The sequence below is a fragment of the Nycticebus coucang genome, chromosome 2 (genome assembly GCF_027406575.1).
Source record: "Nycticebus coucang isolate mNycCou1 chromosome 2, mNycCou1.pri, whole genome shotgun sequence".
Lineage (NCBI taxonomy): Eukaryota > Metazoa > Chordata > Mammalia > Primates > Lorisidae > Nycticebus > Nycticebus coucang.
The window spans coordinates 179,375,977-179,403,031 of record NC_069781.1 but is presented as its reverse complement, the minus strand read 5'-3'; the positions used below and the strand labels follow the sequence as shown (position 1 = coordinate 179,403,031).

At 40.9% G+C, this 27,055-nt stretch overlaps 1 protein-coding gene across 5 annotated transcripts in view; it reads right to left on the bottom strand.

Moving 5' to 3' along the window:
- Window positions 1-27,055, bottom strand: part of CDH13 (cadherin 13) — a 1,454,811-nt gene that overhangs the window by 804,130 nt on the left and 623,626 nt on the right. For all 5 annotated transcript variants that reach the window (XM_053609618.1, XM_053609625.1, XM_053609630.1 and 2 more), the window contains one exon: window positions 4,471-4,582. In XM_053609618.1, coding sequence (XP_053465593.1) covers window positions 4,471-4,582 — 112 coding nt within the window. The remainder of the gene's footprint in view (window positions 1-4,470; window positions 4,583-27,055) is intronic.

Here is a 27,055-nt window from a genome sequence, read left to right as displayed (position 1 = left end):
ATCTCTTTCGAGAGTCTCCTTTTTTCCATGGGCAATTTCAACATCATTTTGTTAAGCTCTACACAGTTTGTGATCAGGCACCAACATGCCTACGTTCCTGCACATTTCCCAGCCTCTCTTGCAGCTAGATTGACCACATGACCAGGTCTGCCGATAGAATGTGAGCAGAAATAATACATGTCAGTGTTGAGCTGAGGTAATTAAGCATCTGGGGTACCTTTCCCACATTCTTTCTTGTGCCCGTCCACCAGCTCAGTGACAGAAGATACTAGAAACCACAAGATAGCAGGACCAAGCTGGACATAGTCTGGATCCTCAGATTCCTGCACAGACAGCACACACGTGGAGGGGAGTTCCCCAAGGCAGGAACTTGACCGACATCTGCATCACATGGGTAGGGCTGTGTGGTACCCACAGTGTGGCCTCCCCTACCCTAAGTAATGATGGAGGTGTGATTTTACAGGCTGTGTTGCAGGTAAACTTAGGTGTGGCAATTTGGGTCTGTATATCTTCTGTCTGTGTGTTTGTGTGAGGCCCAAGAAGAGTGTCTCATAAGGAATGCACAAGGGAAAAGAAATGTATAATCGTGAATGCTGACTGGGTGCCAGACACTGGACATACTATTACTAATACAGGCTGGAAGGTCATGAGTATGGCTGCCCCTGGTGAACCCCAAGACCACAGATCCCCCCACACACCAGAAAGGTCTGTCTGAGCTGATGGGGGCAGAGTAGAATTTTCTGCTTTATAATTTTGAAGAACATGAGGCATCATGATTCCTCACTTGCCATTGTCCCACCTCTGCTGGGTGGCTGATCAGCTGTCCAGGCCAGCTACTCTTCTAAGCCTGAGGAGTCTTTTACTCTGGGCATCAACTGTCTGGGGTTGCTGTGCAACACTACCACAATTTCATGATTTTAGGAGAAGCGAAAATTCCCACACCAGGCAATTTGGGAGAGTTCTGGGTGCGAAGGGTCTAGGGAACCCCTCCCATAAACCCTTTACAGATTCATCCCTGAGTCCAAAGAGCTAGAAGGGATGTTTCTCTCCTGAGTTGTTGTTTTTCTGTTTTTCAAGTCACCACCTGCAGGTAGAGTTGCTGCCTTCCAAGCTGTCTTTCCCTTTTGTCTTATACTTATCATTGAAAAATGGGAATGACCACATCTTCCCAGATAAGCTTTCAAAACTGAGATGAAGCCAGGAAAGTTTTGCCCAAGTTGTCATGAGTTGGGGGCTTTGCATCATGCTGTGAAAGATAAAATGAAAGGGCTCCCTGGTTACATTAGAAGAAATAGTGCGATACTATGTTTTGATCCTAGCAGCTTGTTGAAAAAATGGCCTCTTAAAGTCAAAAGCAAGTCTAGTTAGTGGCAAGGAGAGTAGCATAAAGAGTTATTTGGATGTGAAGAAAATAAAAGGCTTTAGAACAACTGAGAGAAAGATGTATCGGAGTGAACAGTGAATAAAATATTAGGGAAATAAAAGGAATGAAGGTGACCATTAGTAACACTTAAACTAGAAAAAGATAAGTCATTGGAAATTGAAGAGGAAAATGAAAAAGGATAAAAGGAAATATTAGTGTCTGAACAAAGATAGTGGGAAGCCATCCACAGAATAAACATTTCATATAAGCTGCTAAAAGCTGAAGACAGAATTGGTTGGATACAAGTCTAGGGTATGAGCGGATATACAGTGCCTGCCAGACAAAGAGACGGCAACTCTCAGACAAGTCTATAGAAGGGAAAACAACACAGACACGGGTTGATTGACAAGACTGTGTTCATATCTCCTGCAACGCAAAACTTCACAATGGCTGGTAACCAAAGCTCTTAAATATTGCAAAGACAAAGGAAAAATGTAAATTCTATAATGCTACTAGCTTAGGTTTTTTAACCTTGATCATTACTGACAATATCAACTCATATTTACGGGCTGCTAAAACATCCCTAACCATTTCCTGGATTTCAAGCATCTAAGCGCTTATAAACTTTCCAGTTCTGTTTGACTCTTTGCGTTTTTTTGTTCAGATGTTAGCTTTTGGTCATTAGCGTCTTCATTCTGAACGCACAAACCACTTATTGGTTTCTTGGTTGATACATATTTAGAGATCGAAGGTTTTATATTGAATCAAAAGGAAATTCATTTTTAAAAATTGAGATTAAGAGAAAATGGAGGGAGAGCTAGGGGAGAGAGGAAAGAGGAGAAGACAGAAAGAGACAGAGAGACAGACACTAGCTTTAAATATTTAAGAAGAAAAGCCAGTTCAACATTTTGGCCTTCTTTATTTTCTTTTGCAAGTGGAATAGAGCAAAGCATTGCTGCTGATATTTATGGAAATCCAGATTTTCTAAAACAACATTTAATAGACATTCTCAAATATTTGAAATATGTTTTCTTCATTTAGGCACAATTAACCTCATCCATAGGGTCTACACTTGTAACAATCTGTGTTCATTAATTTTAGATGAGCTTCAGCATACCTCACCTGACCTGTTCTTTGTATCCTAAATGAGAATAGATGGACATACAGCTTTACTAAGAGGCACTAATCAAATCTCACTGACCCAACAGCTCACACAAGCATAAAAATTTTAAATGTCCTTAATTCTCATATCACTGACTTTTCCTGAATGTGCTATCATTGATAATCAACCTAGTCCCATTTAGTATTTACTAGCTTACACAAAACCAACAACCATAACCCACTTAATTGCTGAGGGGATTAAACACACACACACACACACACACACGCATACAAAACTGTGATATTGGAATGTACAGAACGGCCTAGTTTAAATTAAAAAGATCCCCCAAAGTATGATTGTTTCCAGCTTCTCAGCAGTGAATTAAAAGCTGTTTGGTGTCGTGAAGATTACAGAAGCAATCACATTTATGGGCCTGTTTTGCATACCAACTCTATTAATTTCCATACTCAGGGTGGCTTCGCATTTCCAAGCATGTTAACATAGATGCCATTTGGGATAATAATTTGGAAGAAAAAAGAACAGAAAGAAAGAGGGAGAGAGAGGAGAGGAAAGGGAGAAAGAGGAGAGGAGGAGAGAGGAGAGCCAGAAAGATGGTTCTCACAACCAAGTTCTGCTTGAAAGATATTGATTCTGATTGAATCTAAAGACAAACGAAGGTGTCTGATGGCCTGACCCAGAAGCCATACTCAGATCAAATTAACAGGAAATAACATACTGGAATTCACTTACTACAACAGTCCTTGTCATTACAGACTCTAATTATTGAAATGACTTCATTGACGTAATTGCATCAAGACGGACAAAGTCTTCACCTTGGACAGCTCCTTTGATACTCAAGATTGCATCTTTATTATGGTGTTTTTTATCCAGCTCTTAAAATGTGTCCCAGCTTCATGGAATAATCCAATGAAGCAATCTGCTTTTTATCTCCCTTCTTTTCTTGAAACTTAACAGCCACACAGATAGAAACCCAACAATATGGCGAGCCTGGAAGGCAACCCCAGACCACAGGGCAAATGTGCAACTGCCCTCCTTAAAAACACCTTACAGTATCTGAACAAATTCGATCACTGTTTCCTGCTTTTTTTAAATCACTATTTTCATATTCTTCATTTCAAATATTAAAAACTGGTGCTCAGGAGCCTAAAATTAAATGATTATTTGTCCATTACCAATTTCATTCTTTAATTAAATCATAAACGCATAGATTATGCTGATTTCATGTAGAATTAGGAGCGTTTACATCACACTGGTTAATACCTACCTCATCTCGTTTACTTAATTGTGTTAAGACATTTATTCTCTGTGCCAGAACTGTGCATGTTATACATTTAGCAATGTAACCTATGACCTCTTAAAGATAAAATAATATAGTATTAAAAATAGAAAAAGATCATAAGCACAGATCTGAGGGATGCCTATTTTAAGGAAATCAATTGGAATTTTGCAGGATTTGAGTTTAATCCACAGAATAAACAGTAGAGATTCTGAATCATTCTGAAGACCATCTCATGCGCCTTCAGAGCATATTTGATTCCTAAGTCTAAGAATTCCCAGAAGCCAATATCATGTGTTCTCAGCATTATTTTGATCTAATGCTGTGCATGAGAATCTCCAGGGAGAATAGCAGTCTACAGCAATGCCACGGGTTAGTTCCTGGGTATCTGCCCAGGAAAATAGGTTCCATTTCCTTTGAACAGTGTAGAGGCCTCACATTGGAGGCCGACACCCTCCTTTTCTGGGAGCAGTCTGGAAATACCCACCTCTGATAAAATTCTAAAAAAGGTTAATACCACCCTACTAAGCTCTAAGCTGGCAAGCCCCTAATCCAAGAGCTTTCATCCTGGGTCAAGCAATAGTGAAAGAAAAAATATAATCAGAAAACACTTCTTTTAGGAAAATCATATCATGAGACACATTCATAGACATTAATAAATTCAAATATGAGATGAGGCCAAAAGTATCGGCAAGTGACATTGCTTACAGTTTAGAATTGACTGGTCCTCAATGAACTCGGCTGGCTGACTGATACGGAACACTTTCTGCTGAAATCCAGGAGTGCAGTCCAAATCCTCTGCAGATGTTAGCAGCAGCACCTAAGGAAAACCGAAGCCGTCAATATGTTAATAGCAGCATATGTGTTTGCCCTGTTAACTTACACCAAATCTGTGACTTTTGGAAATAAGTGGAGGCTTTAATTTCATTTCCCAAATGAAGAAGTAACTTGATACTTCTCCTGTGCCTGCCAACAATTCATTCGGCCAATGATCTTTGGAAAACACACAAATGGGAACAGCTGCTAAAGTTTTCATTAAGTTGCAGTTAAAGAAATAACTTCGTCAGATTTTTTTACACCTGCTAAGGTTCTCACCATAGTTTCCATGTGTGAAATTTTATTACAGAAACTGTCAATTTGCTATGATGCCCAAGCTAAAACCAAATTCATTTTTATACATGCAAAGGATCTTTTCCATCTATGAAGAGCAAGAAAAACAAAATGTAACTATTGTGAGGAAGTTGGTTCTAAAAAGAATCCATGGCCCATTAGGTCTTTATCATGGCCCAATATGGTGGCCATGAGCCATCGGTGGCTCCTAAGCTCTAAACATGCAGCTGGTCTGAGATGTCCTAGATACAAACTACAAATTGGGTCTTGATGATGAAATTTTAAAAAGTGTGTGAAATATAATAATTTTATATTAATTACATGTTGAAATAATATTTTACCTAGGGAACTAACAAAGCACAAGTGATAGTAAAATGATTTTTTACCAGTTTCTTGTTCTTTTTATAAATTTGGCTACAAGAAAATTAAAAACCTACCATTACTTGAAAATTCTTAGGAGAGTTCCTCTGGTGGTCAAAAATAAAGTTAGATGCTTTGGAACATACAAGCGTGTGACATCTTTCTGGCTAAGCTATAACTTAGTGAAATCGAGAAATGGTCTTAAGATTTGCTAGGCCAAGACTTTAAGTCCTGTGAAGACAAGGATTGCCCCTTCCCCACTTGTTCCTACTGAGCACCTGTCACACACTGGGATAGATGCTCCATAACACCTGACAACTAAAAGCAAACGTCTCTGAGCCCTTATTATACGGCCACCTTTGTGCTGAATCTATTGTATGCATAATCTCATTTAATCGCACCAGCCCTGTAAGTATTATAAGATGCATTTCACTGAAGATGGGCCTGAAATTCTAGAAAGGTTAATAAGTTTATCTAAGACCTTACAGTTAGGACAGGTGGAGTCAGAATTCAAATTCGGGTTCACATGGTTTATGATTCGGCCACTGTCATAACTCTGCTCATTCTTCTCAGACCTTCCACATTAGAGGGCAAGACTTCTCACGGTTTGTCCCAAGATATTACCCTCAAAGTTGTAGCAAATGTGGTGTCAGTAGAGAGTGTTTGGAACTTACCATCACCAGGAGCAGCCTTTGCCCAATAACCACTAGAACGTGGCGTGTAAATTCCCCAGACTGCCCAGGGGAGATGACCCAGAGGGGCATGTCCTGCTGACCTTTCTCTACCTGGATTGAGCTCCCTTGTCCAGCGTAGTTTCTGGCTTGATAGCTCACCCTCATGAGCTGCCTTCTCTTCTGTGGCCCCTTTCCTCATCCCCCACTGGTAATTTTCCCCCAAATAAACTACTTGCATTCAAATCCTCAACTCTGTTTTTAGAAAACAGGGATTTAATCCAATACCCCACACATCTACCCACTACACACAGGCAGTTGTGGAAAATTCATTATCATCCCCACCAGCAAACTCAAAGGGGTGTACAAAAGGTTGGAAGCCACGGAGCTGGGCCTTCTCTCTAAATGCCAGGCCTCTGAAATGCACTGAACCCTGAGGAAAAGCAAGAAGCAATCTCAGGAGGTTCCCAGCATGGCCAGCCTGCACAGCTTCAGAGAAATTGAAATAGGAGAGTCATCACCCTGACCGACATCATCTCTCTCAAATCAAAGGAGGAAGGATGCTGCAGCCTGGCATCTGTGCTGCCCTGCGTGTGAAACTACCCCTTGCCTGGAGAATGGGCTCTGGTTAAATCACTTCTGAAACAGTTACTATGCCAGTATCCCAAGTGGCACGCACACAGAATGCAGATTCAGGTCTCAGAACAATTTGCCAGCAATTTTGCAAGCAAAAAATCTATTACTGGCCAACCCTAATTTAGTAAAGCAACAAATGGTCAAGGGTTGCCTCCAGGTACCCAGTGCCTACAATTACACACTAACCTTCTAATTGGCTGATCCTGCGCTCAAAACTCAGACCAGGACACGGTCATCCCACTGGTACAAAGAAGGGAGATGAAATTTCTCCCAGGAGACCAAATGCAGAAATCAAGGCCCGAGAGTGAGCGCAGTCAGGGAGGAGGGGCACGGTGCCATGGCCAACTTGGGCTCTTGTCTTTGCCCGTCTATGGGCTCCGTCTCTGCCCTCATTACTTGGCAGAGTCTGTGCAGGATTCCTCTAAAGTTATAAAGGAAAAAAATATCTTTTCCTTATCACAGAGGGTGATAGTGGTGGGGAATTCCCAAAGGCCCAGTTTTCTCTCTATCAGTCAAAATATGTTATTGATTTGTAACATAAAAACATGCAGTGCCCTCCTAGGTAAGGGTGACTTAGTGAGCTAAGGACTATTCAAATCACTCATTCATTTACTCATGCAATATCCATTCACTGATTCACAAACACAAATACACCTGGGATTTTGTGAGGACTTTGCTAGACATTGTCCAGAAACAATTAGAAAGGTACTAAACAAGATAAGTAGTCAAGTGTTAAAAATTGCTATCGTCTAGAAGGGAGGCATTTAAAAAAGTCATAACGTAGGTGGAAGCGGGGTTGGGAAACAGTGTAAATTCACACCCAATGGGTGAAATGCATATATTCTGAGTACAGGGGACACTTATAACTTTAATAGAAAATGTATAAAAGCAAAATACATAATCAAAATGTGTGTACCCCTGTAATATTATGAAATGTTAAAAAAATTCATAATGTAATTATTTAAAGTTAAAATTTAACTTGAAACAATAAATAACTGTTATAGATTACAACTATTAGTGACCTTTTACATTTCCAAACTGTATGCATAAAATAGAATAAATGCAGTGTAGAAGATAAATACATTAACCAAAATTAATGGTTTAAGGGTATTTTATTTTAGATCCTGTAGTAGTGTAGTGGTTCTCAACCTTCCTAATGCCATGACCCTTATTAACTCATTTTATATGTGAGTTCATCAGAGTCAGATTTATGATACTGTCTTGCGTTTTGCATTTTAAGTCTTCCATTCATTTTGGAGTTAGTGTGCAAGTCAAAAGAAAGTCTTGTCACCATAAATTATATTAAAAACTTGGTTTTAAATCTTTTAAAATTTAAAGTTGTTTTCAAAAAATTCTTTAGAAATTATTCTATTAATTGCTTTGAAACAAACAAGTTAACCTCTTAAACTAAGGAAAAATATGTTTTAGAAATCTAACATGAGCATAATCTGTGTGTCACACAGTTTTTACATTGTATATGTGGTAAACATGATACATTTTCTAGTAAAATGTATCACAAATTAATGCCTTGTGAATTTCAAAATGCTTCTCAGAAATAAAACATTGTACAACTCTAAGAATCATACAAAATACAGCTAAATCTTGATAACATTTCACATTATAAAGGAAAAACTTCATAATTATCTTTTCCTTACATCTTTTTTTCAAGTCAAAATATCTATTAAATTTTTCAGTTGTTCTGACTTTTGTGAAAAAGTTATGGCAATACCAAACTAAATTTGGATCTAGCTATAGCTATGCTGCAAAATCCAGTTCCCAGACATCCTTGAGAACTTTTAAATATCGTAAGTTTGTCACATACACGTCAGTGATACAGCGTTTTGCACATGGAAGTTAATATTAAATAACTCAAACAATTTAGAGCACATTTTTAAAATGACAAATGAGACTTGGATGTTTGGTTCTCTGGTCAAAACTTATGGCCATAAATAAAATTTATATACAAAAAAAGGGATAAATACAGGTCTCTTTGGGAACATGTAAAATTTGGGGGATAGGGATATCATGAGTCTGTCAATTATCATGTTATACAGGGTGTGCCTCTGTAAGCTATCCTTGTCAGGGCCACTCCCTCCCTATGTTACAGTCCCTGAGCACTCGACTTAGTTAAACACTCACCTGGCCCTCTAGGCATCTGAGTTGGTGACGTATGCTTTAGAGCAGTGATTCTCAACCTTCCTAATGCCATGACCCTTTAATATAGTTCCTGTAGGTCAAAACCCACAGGTTGAAAACCACTGCTTTAGAATTTGGAGATGGGCTCTTCGGGCTCAGAATCCTTCTTGCCATTAGCCTTTGGCTACTTGCCACAATGGGACCTGTACCCTGTGCTTCTGGCTTCATCACAATAATTTTGGCCATGAGGCTAAGTGTTAGTCAACAGAATGAGGCTGAGAGAATGTTCCACTTCTAGTCCTAGCCCCTCTTTTGTCCTATTCATGAAAATAGCAAAGAGGACTCTAAAGGTGGTGGACTCTTTCAAAAGGAAGAGCCCAGAAGTCAGGTCACTGTAAGCAGGCAATGCCCAGGGAGCTGCCCCCAAAGGGAACATTCACACCACCCGTGCACAGTCACTCTGATTGAGGTTGTTTGTCACAGCCGCTGACACAGCTGACTATATACTAAACACAAAAAGAACAAGGGCAGAAAGGTCTTCACTACCACTGACATCACAGGAATGTCCCAAACCCAACGAGAAATATTGGAAATAAAGAAAAGCTTAACACAACTCTCTTTAAAGAAGCCACAAATAAAAAGAGAGAAACTTCCTGTCACAAATAACTATCTCAACAGGCTGTGAACAATTTCAGATTTCATCCTCTCTTGAACCAGCTCTAAAAAAGGTATTTTCTAAACGAGCTCACTAGTTTCTCCTGGCTCCTTGTTTTCCTTTCATTGACTGACTCTGCCTGTGGCTATTAATGTGGACAGATAGTGACCTGATCCTCATCACTAAATACCTCTGGCTTACTCTTGTCTAAGTTGGTCTATTGGAATCAGTTTGGAGGGTCTTAGATTGGCAGGGAGGAAAGGATACTATCTCTGACTTATCGGATATAAAAATGTTATGGCAGTATGTTTTGATTCTTTATCCCCCTGGGGACCAGAAACCTAGAATCCTAGAAGGATTTATAAAGGCAAACTACCTTACAGAGGAAGCATGGGGAAAAGTAACACTTCCAAGACACACACATGTGCACACACGCGCACACACACATGCATCGATGCAGTCACTGTGAGTATACACTCGTGGCATCCTCAAGTCTAGTGAGTCTGACCCCCTTAAAAGGTTTCTGGCATTTATAGACCCTGGAACACAGAAAACCTGCCACCTTCTTGGCCATTAAGGTAACAAACACTTAGAAATAATTATGTAATTCTTGGAAAGTAAACAGAGATAATACTTTTAGTTTGGTGTATCTGGTTGTTACTTTTATACAAGATGTGAAACCAACATCCTAGACATTATTTATAATAGAACACTAACCAGAATCTTTTCCTCAAATTAATTAAAAGGAAGCTGTGTGCACCGATATACCTGAGAGATACCGCAGGCCCCATTCCAGACCTTGCAATAAAGCAAATAACACAATGAAGCAAGTCACATGAATATTTTGGTTTCCCTGTATACATACAAATTATTTTTACACTGTAGTCTATTTTTTTTTTTTTTTTTTTTTTTTTGTAGAGACAGAGTCTCACTGTACCGCCCTCAGGTAGAGTGCCGTGGCGTCACACGGCTCACAGCAACCTCTAACTCTTGGGCTTACGTGATTCTCTTGCCTCAGCCTCCCGAGCAGCTGGGACTACAGGTGCCCGCCACAACGCCCGGCTATTTTTTTGTTGCAGTTTGGCCGGGGCCGGGTTTGAACCCACCACCTTCGGCATATGGGGCCGGTGCCCTACTCACTGAGCCACAGGCGCCGCCCTACACTGTAGTCTATTAAGGGTGCATATCTTAATTTAAAATGCTCTATTGATAAAAAATGCTAACAATCATCTGAGCCTTTGTGAGTCATAGGTCTTTCTTCCACTTTCAGGGCTACTTACTGCTCGGGGTGGTGTTTGTGTTAGTAATTGTCCAAGTTCTGGGGCATTTTGATTCACTATTATGACAGAGTCATTGTGTTCATTTTTTCATTAATTTCTTTAGTCAATGAAATCACAATTTTTGTTTAAATGGAATTATTTACTATTGAGATTCCAAGATTAAACAGGTAGTCTCCATTGGAAAACTTAAATGGAAAAATACAATTTTATAAAAATTTCAGTTAATGCACTGAGGAAGACTTGGCTTGCTGGTTGACCTTTAGTAGAAAGCAGAGGCTGTGCCTGACCAGAATTGGTGGTATTTGCATCTATTTATGAAATTTTAGGAATTAAGTTAATGGTGCGAAATGCCAAATGAGACCTGCTTCCTTCAAGTCAAGCAAAAGAACCCTGATAATAGGTACTTCTGAGTGAGCCTGCTTAGCAGCCCCAGGAAATTCAACTGGGGAAATAATGGACACCTACTGTATGTTAGGCACTGGACAACCTGTCTCATCCACATACAAAACCCTGAGTCCACAGAGACAGCAGTTAGGAACTTAGTAAATGAACAGGTCTGGAATGTGAGGGTTCAGTCCGATGAAGGAAAGCTCTGGCAGGGGAGTCCATCACCTCCATAAGCCTTTGTTTTCAGCTGCCACCACCAGGCAGTTTCCTTGGCACCTGGGCCTTCCCCTTACAGTGCCCTCAATATCTTCACACTCTGCTTTGGAGCTTTCTCCTATACTACAAGAGCCCACTTAATATGAGGGCAAGCAGAGATGAAAAATGAGGAGGATTTAATGCTCCTGGGTACAGCCCTCGATCCATAGAAAATGACAGCTGGTTAAATGCCCCACCTGCCTTGTTCCAGACAGACGCCTCTGAGAGACAGTCCATGTGCCTCTGGAGGTACCAGTGGCCTGACCCCTGGCTGTCTGCAGCAGTGATCCTAGTGATTGCTCATTATACTGGTTCTCTCTCTCCTGCCCTGCCTCACCCGCCTGCCCCTCAATGCTGCTTCTTAAATCTCCTCCCACAGAAAATGATCTGTGCCCCATCCTCATCTCAGGCTCTGATTTTGGGAAACCACATACTGGTTACACATTGCTGCTGTAACAAACTACCGTGGTTTTAGAAGCTTAAAAGGTATGTTATTATCTTATAGTTCTAAAGTCCACATAGGCCCTCAGGGCTATGTTCCTTCAAGACATCTGTTTTCTTTCACTTCCCTTCTAGCTCCAGGCCTTCTTCCTCCATCTTTGCAGCCAGCAGCATCTCCCTGTCTGTTTCTCTCTGTCTCTCCTCTGCCACCATTGCGGCATCTTCTGTTTCTACCTCTGCATCTTCCTACTTCCCTCTTATAAGGACAGGCGTGATCATATCAGGCTCACTTAAGTAATCCAGGTAACATTCGCACATTCCGGGGATTAGAATGTGAGTGTGTTAGGGGACTGTTACTGAACCTACCACAGCCCATGAGGGAATGGAACAGTTCCATACAAACAAGTATAGTCCAAAATCACCCAGAGGGAGTAACTTCATGATCATCCACATGCCTGACAATATGTACCTGTGAAATCAGGAAAGCCTAATGAAGACCTCACTGATGGTGAACAGTTACATAGCCAAAGCCTGACACTGCGTCAATTTAACAATTAGACTATGACCTTTTCTTGCTTAGAAATAATTATCAGATCCTACTTGGCCTGGTTATGAAGTGGAACATTTTATTCCAACTGTGTAACTCTCAACACTTTCTTCTCTGCCAGACATTAGACAAGATGTCAGACTCGCCATCACATGGGAAGCTTTTTATTAATTATCTTTCAGAGGCAAAGTCCTTTTTATAATTTATTTTTCACACTAGAAGAATTCTTCTATTGAACTAAATGTCTATCTTGTTAAAAACTGTTTCTTTTGTTTTTTGTTTTTTTCTGCTAAAGTTTCTCACTCTGAAAAGTGCCAGAAGAAAAGAAAGAAACCAAGCAAAAATTGATTTTGAAGGTAAGGACTGGTTTGTGTGATGCAGCAAGCAATACACCTGCCCTGGAGACAGAGTGTAAGAATATGCATCTTTTCTTTATAAGCAAACTGCCTAATACACAGTTAAGATAGAAATTTTCCCAATTTGTTTGGAATCAAAAGGAATTGAAATCATTCCTCTTTAGATGGCGATTATTCATGTTCTGAAGAACCCACTCAGTGGTGTAACCTTGATTGAGTATCCACTATGTGTCAATGCCAACACAGTAGACAAAAATAAGTAATAGGAAAGACTGACATGCAAATACCTCCTTTTGAAAACACAATTCAAAGTTTAGAAAGGAAATAAGTAATCTAGTGGAAACAGCAAAAAAGGAAGGCATAATTAACTCAGTGCCCAGGTAGAAGTGAATAAGGTCTCTAGAGAAAGTCCTGCTCTGGACAACACGAATTTAGTTGATTTTGCTTGTGCAACCTGATACAGCAAGCCAAATGTCCAGTGTGAAGAACTACAAATAATAATGGTCTTCGAATTCCCTCTTCTATGAAGCTACTAGTTAATACTAAAAAGGACTCAGCTGTCTCAAAAGTGAGTTACCCTGATGATTAAAAAAATGCCTTGTCTTTCATAACAACTTTAATTTTAAAGTTAGAGTGATAAAGTTGTAAAGCTGGCTTGTTGCCAGAGTAAAGGAAGATAGTGAGTGATATGATGTCTCAAGGAAGAAACAGAGGGAACCCAGCCAGCAGTGAAGGGTACCCAGTAGAGTCCTGGTGAGTGTTTAACCATCAGCTCTCTAGGAAAGAAACGCCTTGATCGGCGCCTGTGGCTCAAAGGGGTGGGGTGCCGGCCCCATATGCCGGAGGTGGAGGGTTCAAAACTAGCCCCAGCCAAAAACTGCAAAAAAAGAAATGCCTTTATTTGTAACTTTTGACAGTTTCCATGGTGTGAGTACTCCCATCATGGCCAATTCCAAAGTGATAGTGGAATCACTGAATAGAGCAGGATACTCAGAAGAGATGGTTACAATTTGCTGTCATGAGGCAAGCAGCCTCAGACCAGAACTGTGTGTGTGAGTTCCTAATTCTGAGTTGTTTGAGTCCAGAACTTGCTTGAATTTTTGCAGGGCCTTCATGAGTATGAACCACTGTGACACAAAGTAGAGCTTCTCTCTTTCTCAGAGTGACATTTTGTAGTAGGGGATAGGGTTGACCTACCTATCAGTTACTACTACTAATGGAGCAAAATGGGCCACCACAATTGAGTTTTATAGTAAGAGAAAATGCAATGAATCCTCGATTCGTTACTGTGTATTATTTAAATATTGCTTTTGATGTTTTAGCCAGAGTTCTGGCTCAAATGATCAGAGATAATCCTGCCTTCTCACATAATTAGGGAGCTTCTGTGTTGCTAAGCTGGAGGATAATCAATTTGACCTTGAAAGTTTGACTGTAGTCTCAGACTGATGTTCTGAACACAGACGTGTGGGCCACACTAGCTTCTCCCTAGATAGTCCCAAACCAGCTACAGGCTTTGTTCCAAGGGCAAATATGCACCAACAGAGGGGTTGCAAATTATGATGGCTGGCAGGCCCCGTGTGGCCAATATTTCTGTTAGATGGCCTTTGGTTTATAGACAAGTTGCTAACATTTAAATATCAAGGATTTTCACTAAGCAGCTCTGGAATTGGGGAAAGAAAGGGCGATAAGGATGTCCCTCTGGTGGACAGGGCTTCGTTTCCAGAGACCTCCTAGTGCACGTCTGTCCCGATTCATCCCCAGCAACAAGTACTATTTGCCTTTTTTTTCCTTTAAATTGTTTGGGATTCATTGAGGGTACAAAGAATTAGGTTACGCTGGTTGCATTTGTTAGGTAAAGTCCCTCTTATAATTGTGTCCATACACCATGACCCCCTTTCCTTTCTCGCTTCCCCTCCTTGAAAAATGAACTGTCTAACACACAGTCAAGATAGCAATTTTCCCAAATGTTTGTTTGGAATCATTCCTCTTTACATGCCAATTATTCATATTCTGAAGAACTCGCTCAGTGGTGTAACCTTGCCTCCCACCTTGAATTGATTTGAGGTTTCCTCTTATGTGGGCATGTATTAGACTGTCTACTGGCTTCACATTAAAACTGAGTACCTGGGATTCTTGCTTCTCCATTCTTGTGATGCTTTACTAAGAGGAATGTGTACTAACTCAATCCAGGTTAATACAAAAAATGTAAAGTCTCTGTCTTTTAATGGCTGCATAGTATTCCATGGTATACATATATCATAGCTTGTTAATCCGTTCCTGGGTAGGTGGACATTTAGGCTATGTCCACATTTTGGTGATTGTAAATTGAGCTACATGTACCCAGAAAAAAAATCATTTTATCATAAGGACATTTGCACTAGACTGTTTATTGCAGCTCCATTTACAATCTATTTTTTTTATTATCCCAGTTATGCTGTCTTTTGCCTTATAGTCAACTTAAAAGTGATTTTTGATTTGTATTTGTGTTTTTACTTAGATTTGTCTTATACCCAGGCCTCTTCATTCCTAATGTCACCTTTCTGGCCTCCCCAGCCACCTGAGCTTCCCCTTTTCAACTACTAATACACTCAGGAAAAGTCTCCCTGGAATAGGTTGCAGGAAAATCATTTGTGTTACAGCAAAATTTCCACTGCCATAAAAAAGTCCCTAGCATCTCCTCTGCAAAATTGCTTCCACAGTTACTGTCTTCTAGATTCCAGGGACCTGAGTCAGCCTGCTCTGATAGTCAAGTTAACTTTTTTTTTTTAGACTCTTCCTCTTTAGCCCACTTACTCTGAAGCACAGACATTTTAGGGTGATAAAGCTATAAAGCTGGCTTGTTGCTGGACTCCTCAGACTGAGGACTTCCCTCTCCTTGGCCTCTTACATCTTTCTACTAAAAACAAACAAAAAAGGTATATATGGAAATAGACAAAGTCAAAAACCCTTCCTGTTATCATGACAGCATTAAATTTCAATGTGGAAAAGTGCTCTCCTCTTCCCACCAAGCAAACGTTTGTCAGGTTTTGAACTAAAAAGAAAAAAAATAAACATCTGAGCTGAAATAGTTTGTAGGAATATATATTTTTTCTGCATGTATATTTGAGTCCAGAGAAGTTCAATTACCAGAAATTTCATGAGTCAGTCTTTTAGATATTTTCAATCCAAGCAGGATTAATGTACTATTTCAAAGTGTCTGCTAATCCTACTGCTCTTTCAAAGTAAGTCTTATTTTTCTCATGAAAAAAATAGCATATTTCTACCAAAGTAAAATTGAGAGAGGAGATCATCTTCAAAAATTATGCATTGCAAAATATAGTGTGAAGAGCCTCTATACAAAGCTGGGGGCTACATTAGAGTCTCCCTAAAAAGTTAAACACTTTATTCCAAGGACAAAGGGCAGAGAGGTGCACACTGTGATGGACACAGGCCCCATCTGGCCACTATGTCTGCAAGATGGCCAGCTAGACTGTCAGCCAAGTGGGAGGAGCTGTGGGCCAGCACGGGGGCAGTGGGAAAGGGACGGGAAGGAGGAAGGGCTGGGTCCAGCTAGATGATTACTCATCTTGGCTCGCCGGGGACTGTCAGGGTTTTAGTATCAAAATTCCCACCTCCCACAGACCCCTGCAGTCCCAGATGCCCTAATCTCAGCAGAAGACTGAAGGCACACTTAAGCTGAAATTGAGCTTTCTGAGAAGAGATAGGTACAGGGACTAGCAAAGGTAGGCAGGGTTGGGGAGAACCATCTCTGTGACAGTGAAGCACTTCTATCAATCTAAGCCTGAAGGGGCCAGAAGGGATGACTTCCAGACCCCACAGAGAGCTCCCTGGAGGGGCCTCCCTGCAAGAACCTGTGACCCCCAGTAAAGGGAGAGAGATCCTCCTCCAGAGATGTACTCTCCTGCCTTGCCCTGAGCTTTCATCTCAATCCTCTACTGGCTAACCCACCAAATGGCAAAGCACAGCCCATGGACCATATCCAGCCCACTGTCTGTTTTTGTAATAAAGTTTTGTTGGAAGACAAACAACCATGCTTACCAGCTTGTTATTGTCTTGTCTGTCACACTATTGTGACAGAGTTGAGTAGTTATCACAGAGAGTGGACAGTCTGTAAAGTCTAAAATATCACCTGCCCTTTAAGAAAAAAAATGCAGATTCCTGGGCTACACCACTGGAAAGAGAAGGCAGGGGACCACCACATACGGCCAGAGCAAGGTGAAAAAAGATAAAAAGTGCACCTGGAGGGCCCAGCCCCTCACACTGCTCACCTGTACCATCAGTCCCAGAACTGGAGAACTGCAGGGAGAACCTTGGACAAAAAGCTAAAAACAGGGGTGACCATGGTGGCCTAGGGTGTGTATGAAACCACAGGCTTCATAAAGAGCAGCCTTCCCGTGCACCAGCCAGTTTTGAATTAGGCTCATGCAGAGAAGGCACAATTGTGGAAAGATGAAATGTGAACAGCCCGGAGGCACTTGACATCTTCATGGTATTATTTTGGTGAATTTTCTATGAGTTTAATATTTTCTAAAACTTTTTCAACCTCAAAAGGAAATACTTTAATGAACAGGAAATATGTAGAGGTTTTGTTTATACTTTAGGACAGAGAGCAATGAAATGCCTCATAATAATTTCCAACACCCATGTTGAAAATACTGAGGACCTCCCACCTGCCCTTCCTAACATTAGACCCCAGTGATAACATAATAAACAGGATGGATGTGTTCTTCTGCCATACAAACACATCCTCCTTCTAAGGGAGGAGACAGCAAGCAACAAGCATAAAATAAGCACGAAGGATAATTTAAGAAAAAATTCTATCAAATTTGAACTGAGTGGTGGGGCAGGGAAAGTACATGGAGAAGAGTGATGAAAACGGTCAAGGCAAACTTGGGGAAGGGCATTCGAGGCAGAGGTGGCAGGAGGCCCAGAGGTGAGGCCTTGCTTCAGGCAAGGTGACAAGAGGGCATCAGGGTGGCTGGCAGGCAGCACTGTGAATGAAGGCAGAGAGTCAGGAGAGGCCTTGTGGCTTCCGATGCTGTGCGGAAAGAACTAATATAGCAGATGGGAGACTGTAGCATTGGCTCGCAGGGTTGGCCCCTGGCTGCCATCTGAGACTTGGATTCCAGAAGGATTCCCACCATTCTAATTGATAAGAGTATGTGCTTAATGTTTGTACATTTGGTTTATGCCAAACACCTGTTTTCCTTCTGGGAGTCAGGAATGCCGCCATGCATTGGGCAAATGGTGCTTATGTGACCAGCCTCCGATAAAAACCCAGAGCTCAGAGTCTCTAGGGAGCTCCCCAGGTAGAGAACATTTCATGAATGTTGTCGTAGTTGTTCCTGGGGGAATTAAGCACACTCTGTGTGACCTCACAGGGAGGGGACCTTGGGAAGCTAGTTGTGGTTTCCTCCAGACCTCACTCACAGACAGAACAGCTGCCAGCCAAGAATCTTATATCCTGCAAGATGAAGATGCACGAATGATGGAGAAATAAAGACTTTTCCAGACAAGCGAACCAGTAAGGAAATTTGTCACTACTAGACCTGCCCCTACAGGAAATACTCAGAACTTCCCAAGTTGCTTCATGTCCTTTCATGGTGTCAAGTCACAGCCATGAGTCCTCCTATGGAACCACCAGCCCTGGAAGAGATCTAGGGTACTTAACACAGACCGTGTATCTTATTTCATTTATCTACTCTGTGCTAGAAGCCACAGGAAGCACTTTACATGGAGTTTTTCATGTGCGCAATCCTCACAAGTTTCCAAGGTAGGCAACCTCTCTCCCCATCCTCACTACCACTCTTTTACAGATGGAGAAAGTAAGAGTTACAGCCCCTCACCTGAGGTCATGCAGAGGAGGCTAACAAACAATCCAGGTGGTCTAACTTCCAGTCCTAAAACTCACCCTCTGGGCTACCCCACAGCGCCCACACAGCCTGGAGAAGTGCAAGGATACTTTTTTGCATATTTGTTTGGGTTCCTCCTCGATGGGTTGCCCATTTTAAGACTTTAATCTATTTTATCATGAGATGCTCCAGCAAAGCTCATTCAAGCTCCACCTCTTAATCTTGATAGTGAATTTGAATCTTTGTTATAAGAAAGACTATTAAGATTTGGCAATAAGATTCTTCAAGGGTGATAGACATCCCTCTAAAGGGAGTGCATATCCATTGACTGAATAATTTTGTCCTAAAAATGAAAGTCACACCTGGAGAACGAAAGGGCGGGTTATGAAAATGCAAATTAGAATGACTTTATTGGCTGAATTTAATTCTGCGGATCTGCTCGCAAAGCAGTCTGAACTGTGTAGGCCCCTACTACACCGAGCCCAGGTGCTTTATGGAACGCAGGAGCTGGACATTAGAGAGCTCATAAGGGCCTGTGATGTCTGCTACTCTAAGGCAGCAGCAGAAATTGCCAAGATGCTATTATTTCCATTATTCTGGACTGTATTTGTGTTCTTTGAAAATAAAACTCTCTTTAGGCCTGACCTCTTTTCTCATCAATATTTCTCAAAGTGACTTACATATACCACTGTGGTATGTGTATAATAATTTTAGGCAATATAGTCAGATGCATACTTTTAATGTCAATAATTATGCCTTATGTTAATGCTTATCACCTATTTATAGTAAGCAATACTGATTTTTTATTTATGGAAATGATAGAAAATTTCCTTTCTCAATATCTTCATGCAAACTTGTAAAGTGATTTAAGTGAAAGTTAGTGAAGATTAAAGAAAATGTGTTCTATTAAAAATCATATAAAATATTTAAGTTGGATAAATTCTGAGTTGGATAACTTATCTGAGAAGGTTTGCACTGGGGGAAGTTCAGAGATAGGAAGATCGGTCGGAGAGTAGATAATGAATCAGTCAGAACCAGAATAGAATAAAGTGGGGCTAAGTTGTATAATGTGGTCTCTGGCCCTGCGGCTTTCAGGATGCTTGTTAGAAATGTAGATTTTCAGACCTACAGATTCAGAAACTCTGGAGGTTAAACTCCGAAATTTATGTTTTTATTAATCCCTCTAGGTGATTCCAATGTCCAAGTTTGAGCACCACAACTGGAAAGAATTCACCATTCAATCATTCATTTAATAAATGCATCTTTCACATGCAAACTGTGTAGTCACACTGAAGGTCCTGAAAAGCCACCCAGGAAGAACGTATTTCAAACATTTCAGCAAAGATGCATGACACACTCTGTGAGTGAATCATGGCAAGTTTTGACGCGTGCTTAGGGCCCGAGCCCATGAGGCTTTGCCATACACAGAGGCTCAAAGGCCTAAAGCTGTGATCTCCTGGGATATTTGCAGAGGCAACTTCCTGGGATGACTATGACATATCTGTTTTATTATCATGGAGCTGATGAGACTCTGGCGGAGAATTAAATGTCCTGGGTCTTCTGGAGGCAGGCAGGCAGGCAGGCAGGCATCAGAGCAGGGCAGTTCTCCCACATGGGAGCTGAGGTTTTTAAGCCTAAGGAAACTTCTCTGAAGACCAGGAGCATGGAGGCCACTGGTCAGCCCTGCCAGTATGCTGCTATACATAGCTACTGCTGCCCCCTGTGGGTTAAATAACCAGCAATGGAATTGGAAATGATTAAGCAAGGGTCAGGCTGGAAAGATGAGCATTTCATGCATTCAAAGGACACAGTGACTTTCCCTGGGGAGCACATAACAGGACGTTTGCTAGATGGGGATCACAACCGCAGCTTGGAATTTAGTCTCTGCATCTGAAATTGGGGTGGCTTTGGGGTTTAAATTCAAGGTACTCCATGATTTTGAAAAGGAAAAAAAGATGGAGATTTTACATAGAGCATTCTCTGTGAATGTCAGAAGGAGCATAAATTAGTTCAAACTCCTTTGAGCTGCCAGTGCCCAAGAAGGCAGTTACCAGACCACATGTACTTCCTTGACACCTAAAATGCAGTGAGTCCAAATTCAAAGGTACTGTTAAGTGCAAAATGCACACTGGATTTTAAAGATGTGGTATGAAAAAATAATGTAAAATATTTCATTCATAATTTTTATATTAACTGCATGTTGAAATGATATCACTGTGGATATTGAGTTAAAGAAAATATATAATTAATGTCACCTGTCTCATTTTACATCTTTTAGCTTGGCTACCAGAAAATTTTAAATTATATATGTGGCTTGGATTATTTCAGAGCTCATATCAGCAAACTTTTTCTTAAAGGGCCAGTTAGTAACTATTTTAGGCTTTGTGGGCCAACCTGCAAAATTGAGGATATTAAATAGCCATTTATGTGAGCACTTAAAATGCAACCATTTGAAAGGTTACTCAATTCTTAGTTTGCCAGTTTTCCGCAAACAAGTAGCAGGCTGGATTTGGCCCAGGGATCAGAGTTTGCAAACTCCTGCTCTGGAATGTAACATTACTAAAATTTAGCCAAGAAACAGCCCTGTGGATCCAGCAGTTCCATTTCTGATGTGCCAACTGTGTGACAGGGATGTGACAACTGTGAGCAATCAGTCTTAGAACCAAGCCTGGTCATCTGCTAAGGGGCAAGGTGGGACTAGAACAGCAATGTGTGACTGAAAGTTTTGTGTTCATAACCTCCATGCTTCACCAATGGAAGGTGCCTTTAATCTTCTCCTTTCTCTTTACTTGGGGTCATCTTTCTTATGCCTACCTGACGAGGTCAGATTGACTGACACCAGGTCTGGCCCCAAGCAGGTGTTCTCTGAACGAACAGACACAAGGAATGCATGAGTGATGTGGTGGTTTTGAAATCTTTCTTGCCTCTCATTTAATACAAATGAGCAAGGGTGGAGAGTGGACTGCAGCCCAGATAGCTAATGCAAGCCCCTGCTTTTCATTCCAAGATACGCACAGCCTACGGGTAAGAAGCAGACCTCCAAGGGCGCAATAGTTGGCTGTCAGTGCATCAAGAGTTAATCCTCTGAGGCTGAGGGCTATTAATATAAGAAATACAAAGCAGTCATAGCCTATCTTTTGAAAGCAGATGAGCTGGCTGGCACTGAACTGAGAAAATTATTATTTATTAAAAATGAGAGAGTCATGGGCCAGTGACTAACCTGATGGGCTCCGAGACAACTCCCCACCTACAAGGTAAGTAATACATTTCTCGAGCAAGGTATTTTGTTAAATAGAAAATGCCGACAGCATTACTATTCACCTGCTCTGGGCTCACAGGTAGGATCTTTTCACATTATAATGGCATCAACAGTGAAGAGACCCACCAAGCTTCCTTTAAGTACTGGTTGTGGCTTAGGTGTTTCCTGAGAATTCTAGACAAGGCTGGAATAGACTGAAAACAGATTTCACAGAGCCAGCGGCCCGGTCGTAGGCTGTCCCTTGAACACAGAGGAGGACAGTGAGGGAGGGAATGGAATCATCTTCTGCCTCTGTTGACTGAAAAGCAACACAAACTCCTTGAATAGTTAATGAAAGGCCAGAAGGGATGTGCTCAGACCATGCATCCCAAACACAAATGTGACAGGGCAGTAACTCCATGGGAATCAGAATCACACAGCAAGAGGCTGTTAGGTTCCCAGACTGAGTTTAAATTTTTGAAGTCAGGCACACCTGCCTCTGAATCCCAGTGCCACCACTATGGCTTCCAAAGAGGCACTTTCTTCTCCATAAAAGCTGAGGTTTGATGCATCCGAGGAAAGGGCAGTGATGACTATTTTGCATGGTCATTGGAAGGAGCAGACACACTGAGGCACTTAGAGAACAGTAAGGAAGGGCTGCATAAGTATTCATATTATGAATATTTGTGATCAGACAGCCCTGAACCTCTGAAGTGTTTGGTTGTCGTGTAAACTAGAGAAGGCTCTTGGGAGATGGAACTGAATTCACTGGCCTCTCCCATTAATTCTCCCTCTGCCGGTCATCGGGGGAATGTTACCACACACCAACTCACTTTAGGAGCAAGAGGTATGATGACACAGTTGGACTTTTGTAGCATCTCTTTCCGATTCCCTCATGTAACAGACATTGCTAACCCATTGCTGCATTCCCATGATGGTGGCTGGGTCCAAAATCAGAATCTTCCGCCTCCCAACAGCTGCTGTCAAATAATTACAAGTCATCATCTGAATAAAAATCTGCCTATCTTCCTTGATACACTCAAATTTGTATACCATTTCAGTGGTATACAAATGCTCAAGAACTTCATTTTCTATCCATTTATGTTTCAGAATATACATCAATTTTCTACAGTGCTGACTGACCCAGATGTTTGAGCTTTTTGGAACATGGCAATGTTGCTAAAACCATTTCCAACTGTTACTGTATTTTGTTTTGTTTTGTGGTGGTCGTAGTTGAAAAGAGAGTATAAGATTCATGCTTTGCTGTGAAAGTGGCACATGATTTATAAATGTAATTGTAACTGTGGATAGTGGCAGCCTATAAATATCTTTAATAGTCTGCATTTTCTGGTTTTCATCTGGATTTTTGCAACCATGTTGACAGAGCAACAATAAGGAGGAGGAGGGGATGAAAAGTTATACCTAACTCATAAGTACTTGTTTGCTTTAACACACTGAAAACTGTGGGGAAGACAATACATTAATTAAGGTTGAAAAGCAAGCATTAGATGTTGCAAAACTTATTTTCTAACTGGCTTCATGTTCATAATTAATGGCTAATATCCTGCCATTTATAGGGAATTAAAATAAACAGTGGTTTAATGAGATTTCTCTAGGCCACTTGCAGGCACTCAATCAAATCTTATTTTCAACATGTGAAAAATGTCTCCTTGACTCTTAATGCATTTGGGGTCAACAGTAACATCTTCATACATAAAAGATTGCATTCTGCTTTTAAAGAAAAGGTAATTATAAGATAAGGGTCACATGCAAGGTCTTGGTTTTGTGTAACTTCTCTTCTAATTAATTTATCATATGTGGGATTTTGCTTTGGCTTCCAAGTGTTGATCTTTTATAGCTACCACATTCCACGTGATAATGAGTTTTATTCCTTCAAAAGGTCATCCCTGATAGAATTTCACCATTAGCAGAGGAAACCTATGAGCATGAGTGTTCCTGGATGTGGCTGCATCGTGAAAAGTCATTCGGCCAAGTCCTGGGTCTTCCTCACTCATGGACGTTATTTAAAAGCCAAGAGGCCAAGGCATTTGCACAAAAGGTGAGAAATTCAATTAATCATTAGGAAGATTGTCTTCACAATGTCAGCCCTTGGAAGCGTGTGGAGCAATAGAACGGCGTGTAGCTGAGAATTTGTTTCCTAAGTGAAATGACCTAGATGTGATCGTTATTTTGTCTAGTATTCATTTTGTGTTTGGTTTCTCTTCCGGCAGCATGACCCACAGCTGGGGTCCTCAGCCTCCCTCCTCCTCATCAGGAAAGCTTTGTGGGGTTGCTGCGATCCTTTCTTTCTTTGTGCTCTTTCTCATTCTTTGGAAGATTTTGGTCTCAAAGAAAACTGCAGTTATTAAGTATCAGTTACATTTCCCAGGATCTCCCTACTCCCACCATTTTTTTTCTTTTACATCAAAGACATATATAATTGTCAAATAGAAACTTCTTAGATAATCAACCAAGCTGAGTTGATAGAATTCTGGCTCAAAGCAGAGAAACTTGATGCCAACCTAGCTGAAGATAAATGTACGACTTCAGTGGGGATTTCTGAAATGCTGATGGTTTGCAAATCATAATTACTGACGGTAAGAATCCCCTGGATTAATGCTCCTCAAATGCCACTGTGTATGCAAATCACCTGGGGTCTTGTTAAAAATGCAGAGTCTTATTCAGTGGGCCTGAGGTGGAGCCTGAGGTCGGATGTTTCTGACAAATTCTCAAGTGATGCTGATGGTCCATAAATCACACTGTGAGAAGTGGGACTCTGAAGAAGGGCGAGCGAACAGGAAACTGGGTCACAGGCCATGGCTCTTCTGTGTCAGGGTAGATTTATTAAACACCTTCTTGTTTAATACATGCCAGGCCCATTATTATGCCAGGTACACTTTTGTGTAAAACATATCAATGGGACAGTTTTTTCTTTCAATGGCTTATTTCCATCTTGCCACATAGAGGTTCTGTACAATTCAAAGAGGATCCAGGCTATGCCCAGGGTTGGGGCTATTCCCATGGCCATTAGAATCTGCACATGATAGCACTTTAAGTGGCCTTCCTCCAGGCATGTAACAACCCATTGACTTATTTAACGAACATTTTTATATGTGTATAGTGTATACACAGTCTATGAAAGCGTATAGTGTTAAAGAAACAGACATAGTCCCTGCCACCATGGGGCGTCAAACTAGGAAGATACTGAACAGATAATAACAGAAATAAATTTGCAATTACACTGTGAGTGCCAGAGATGTAGAAAGTCCATCCTCGCATCTCTTGAGGGCTTCTACCCCTCACCACCTACGAGCAGACAGAGCTGTAGGTTGGCACTGTCTTTTCCCTGCATCCTGTCCACCTGTTCAAGGGGAGTCTTTGTGCCAGGCACGGTGCCTACTACAACAGCAGTGCTTGCTGTGCTCAGGGACCGTGAAAAGTGGCAACAGAGAAAAGACGCTGCCTTCTACAAGCCACCTGTGTCACAACAGAGCCAGCACTGGGCCTCTCCCAGCGCTGGCACTCAGAGGAATGTTTTTTTTTTTTTTTTTTAATTTCAGGTTAATGTGAGGACATAAACAACTAGGTTACAATGTTTGCTTTTGTTAGGTAGAGTCCCTCTTGTAGTCGTGTCCCGAACCCAAGAGGTGTGCTATACACCCCTACATCGTGCCCATTAAGTGGGAGCTCACCCATTCCTCCCCTCCTCCCCACTTCCCCGCTCCTTCCCCCTGTCTTCATCTTGAATTGAATTTTGTGGCCTCTTATGTGGCCGTGTGTTAGATCATCTACTGGCTTCATAATAGTATTGAGTACATGAGATACTTGCTTTTCCATTCTTATGATACTTTACTAAGAAGAATGTGTTCCATCTCCATCCAGGTTAACACAAAAGATATAAAGTCTCCAATATTTTTATGAACATTTTGAATGAATAAATGGAGTTGTCAATAAGCACTCTGTGCTCTCTCTGCAGTGAGAATCAGGAAAGGTTCACTGGAGGGGCTTTTTTGGTGAGCATTACAAGCAGAAGGGGCAGGGTGTGGATGCCAACTTTGCCACCATCCAGCCCTCAGAAACTTCTTTCCTTCTTCTGGGGGAAAAAAATAGTGATAATAACATTTTCCTTATAGGATGATTGTGGGTATTAAATGACATAATATCTATAAAATGTTTACTCCGGGCTCTGGCAAACTGTGAATGTTCAGCAAATAATAATGTTGGTTTCTCTTAACATCCTCTTTATTAATATTTTCCTAAAGATTATTATGGAAGTGCTATACAATATTGCTCTCAAAGGAGGGGAAGCATTTTGACACTTGGAGATGATGAGAAAGATTCTGCAGACAAAACAAATCTTTAAGAATCAGATTGTTGCTTACGCTGTCAATAAATATGCCACTGGTTATTTGTGCTTGCCAGGGAATTAGGTGAAGATTAATTAATATTTATAAAGTATTTTGATATCCATGTAATATCTAGTAAGCAATTAGTTCTGTAACACAAAGCCAAATCCTTTTACATACCAAACAATGTAAAACAAACTGAATACATCTGTGTAAGAAAGAACAGAATTTCATTAGCTCATGTTGTAGGAAATATGTAGCTGGTTGGGGAGGTTTTTTTTTTTTTTTTTTCCTTGTTTTAGTAATTTTCTTGCTGATTTTCTCTGGTTTCCCACTGCATTTATCCACCCTACCCCTGAAGCCCCAAATCAAATTATTTCCTCTTGGGCAGCAGTGAAAACAGAAGTGGGATGAAGGTAAATGTGATTCAGGCCCCTCTAGCCAGGAAGGCGGTGTGAGCCCAAGAGCATGTATAGCAAAAGGCTCCCAAGTGCGTCTTTCCTTATCCATCATCCTAGTCGGTGTTAAAGGTCAGGGTCCCCTTAATCTATATCTGCACTGAGAAGAATGTTGGGGCAGAGGGGAGGGGGATTAAAAGAAAATTGAATCAAAACAAAAGACGTGTTCTTTTTTAACCGCGCTTTCTTGGTCTCTCCCTCCACACACGTCAACATATATTCCCAATCTACCCCCCTGCTGTGGGTGACTTAATTAATGAAGAAAGAATTCTCCCAGCCCCTGCTAACCATTTTCCATGGACCATTCTTACTTCTGCATAGTGTGTTACTTCATTTCCATAAATCCCTCTTCTCCACCTTTTTCTAAAGCCCCTTGCTCCAGCCCAGTGTCTTTCAACCTTCCTTATCTTATGGCACAATTGAACCCATAGTTAAACTTCCTCAGCACACTTAAATTATGCTTATCAAAAGAAGAGTAAAAAAAAAAAAAAAGAAAAAAAAAGAATATTCTTATTGTGTTTAAAATTCTTTTGAAAATAATTTAATTAATAATCTTTAAAATTTT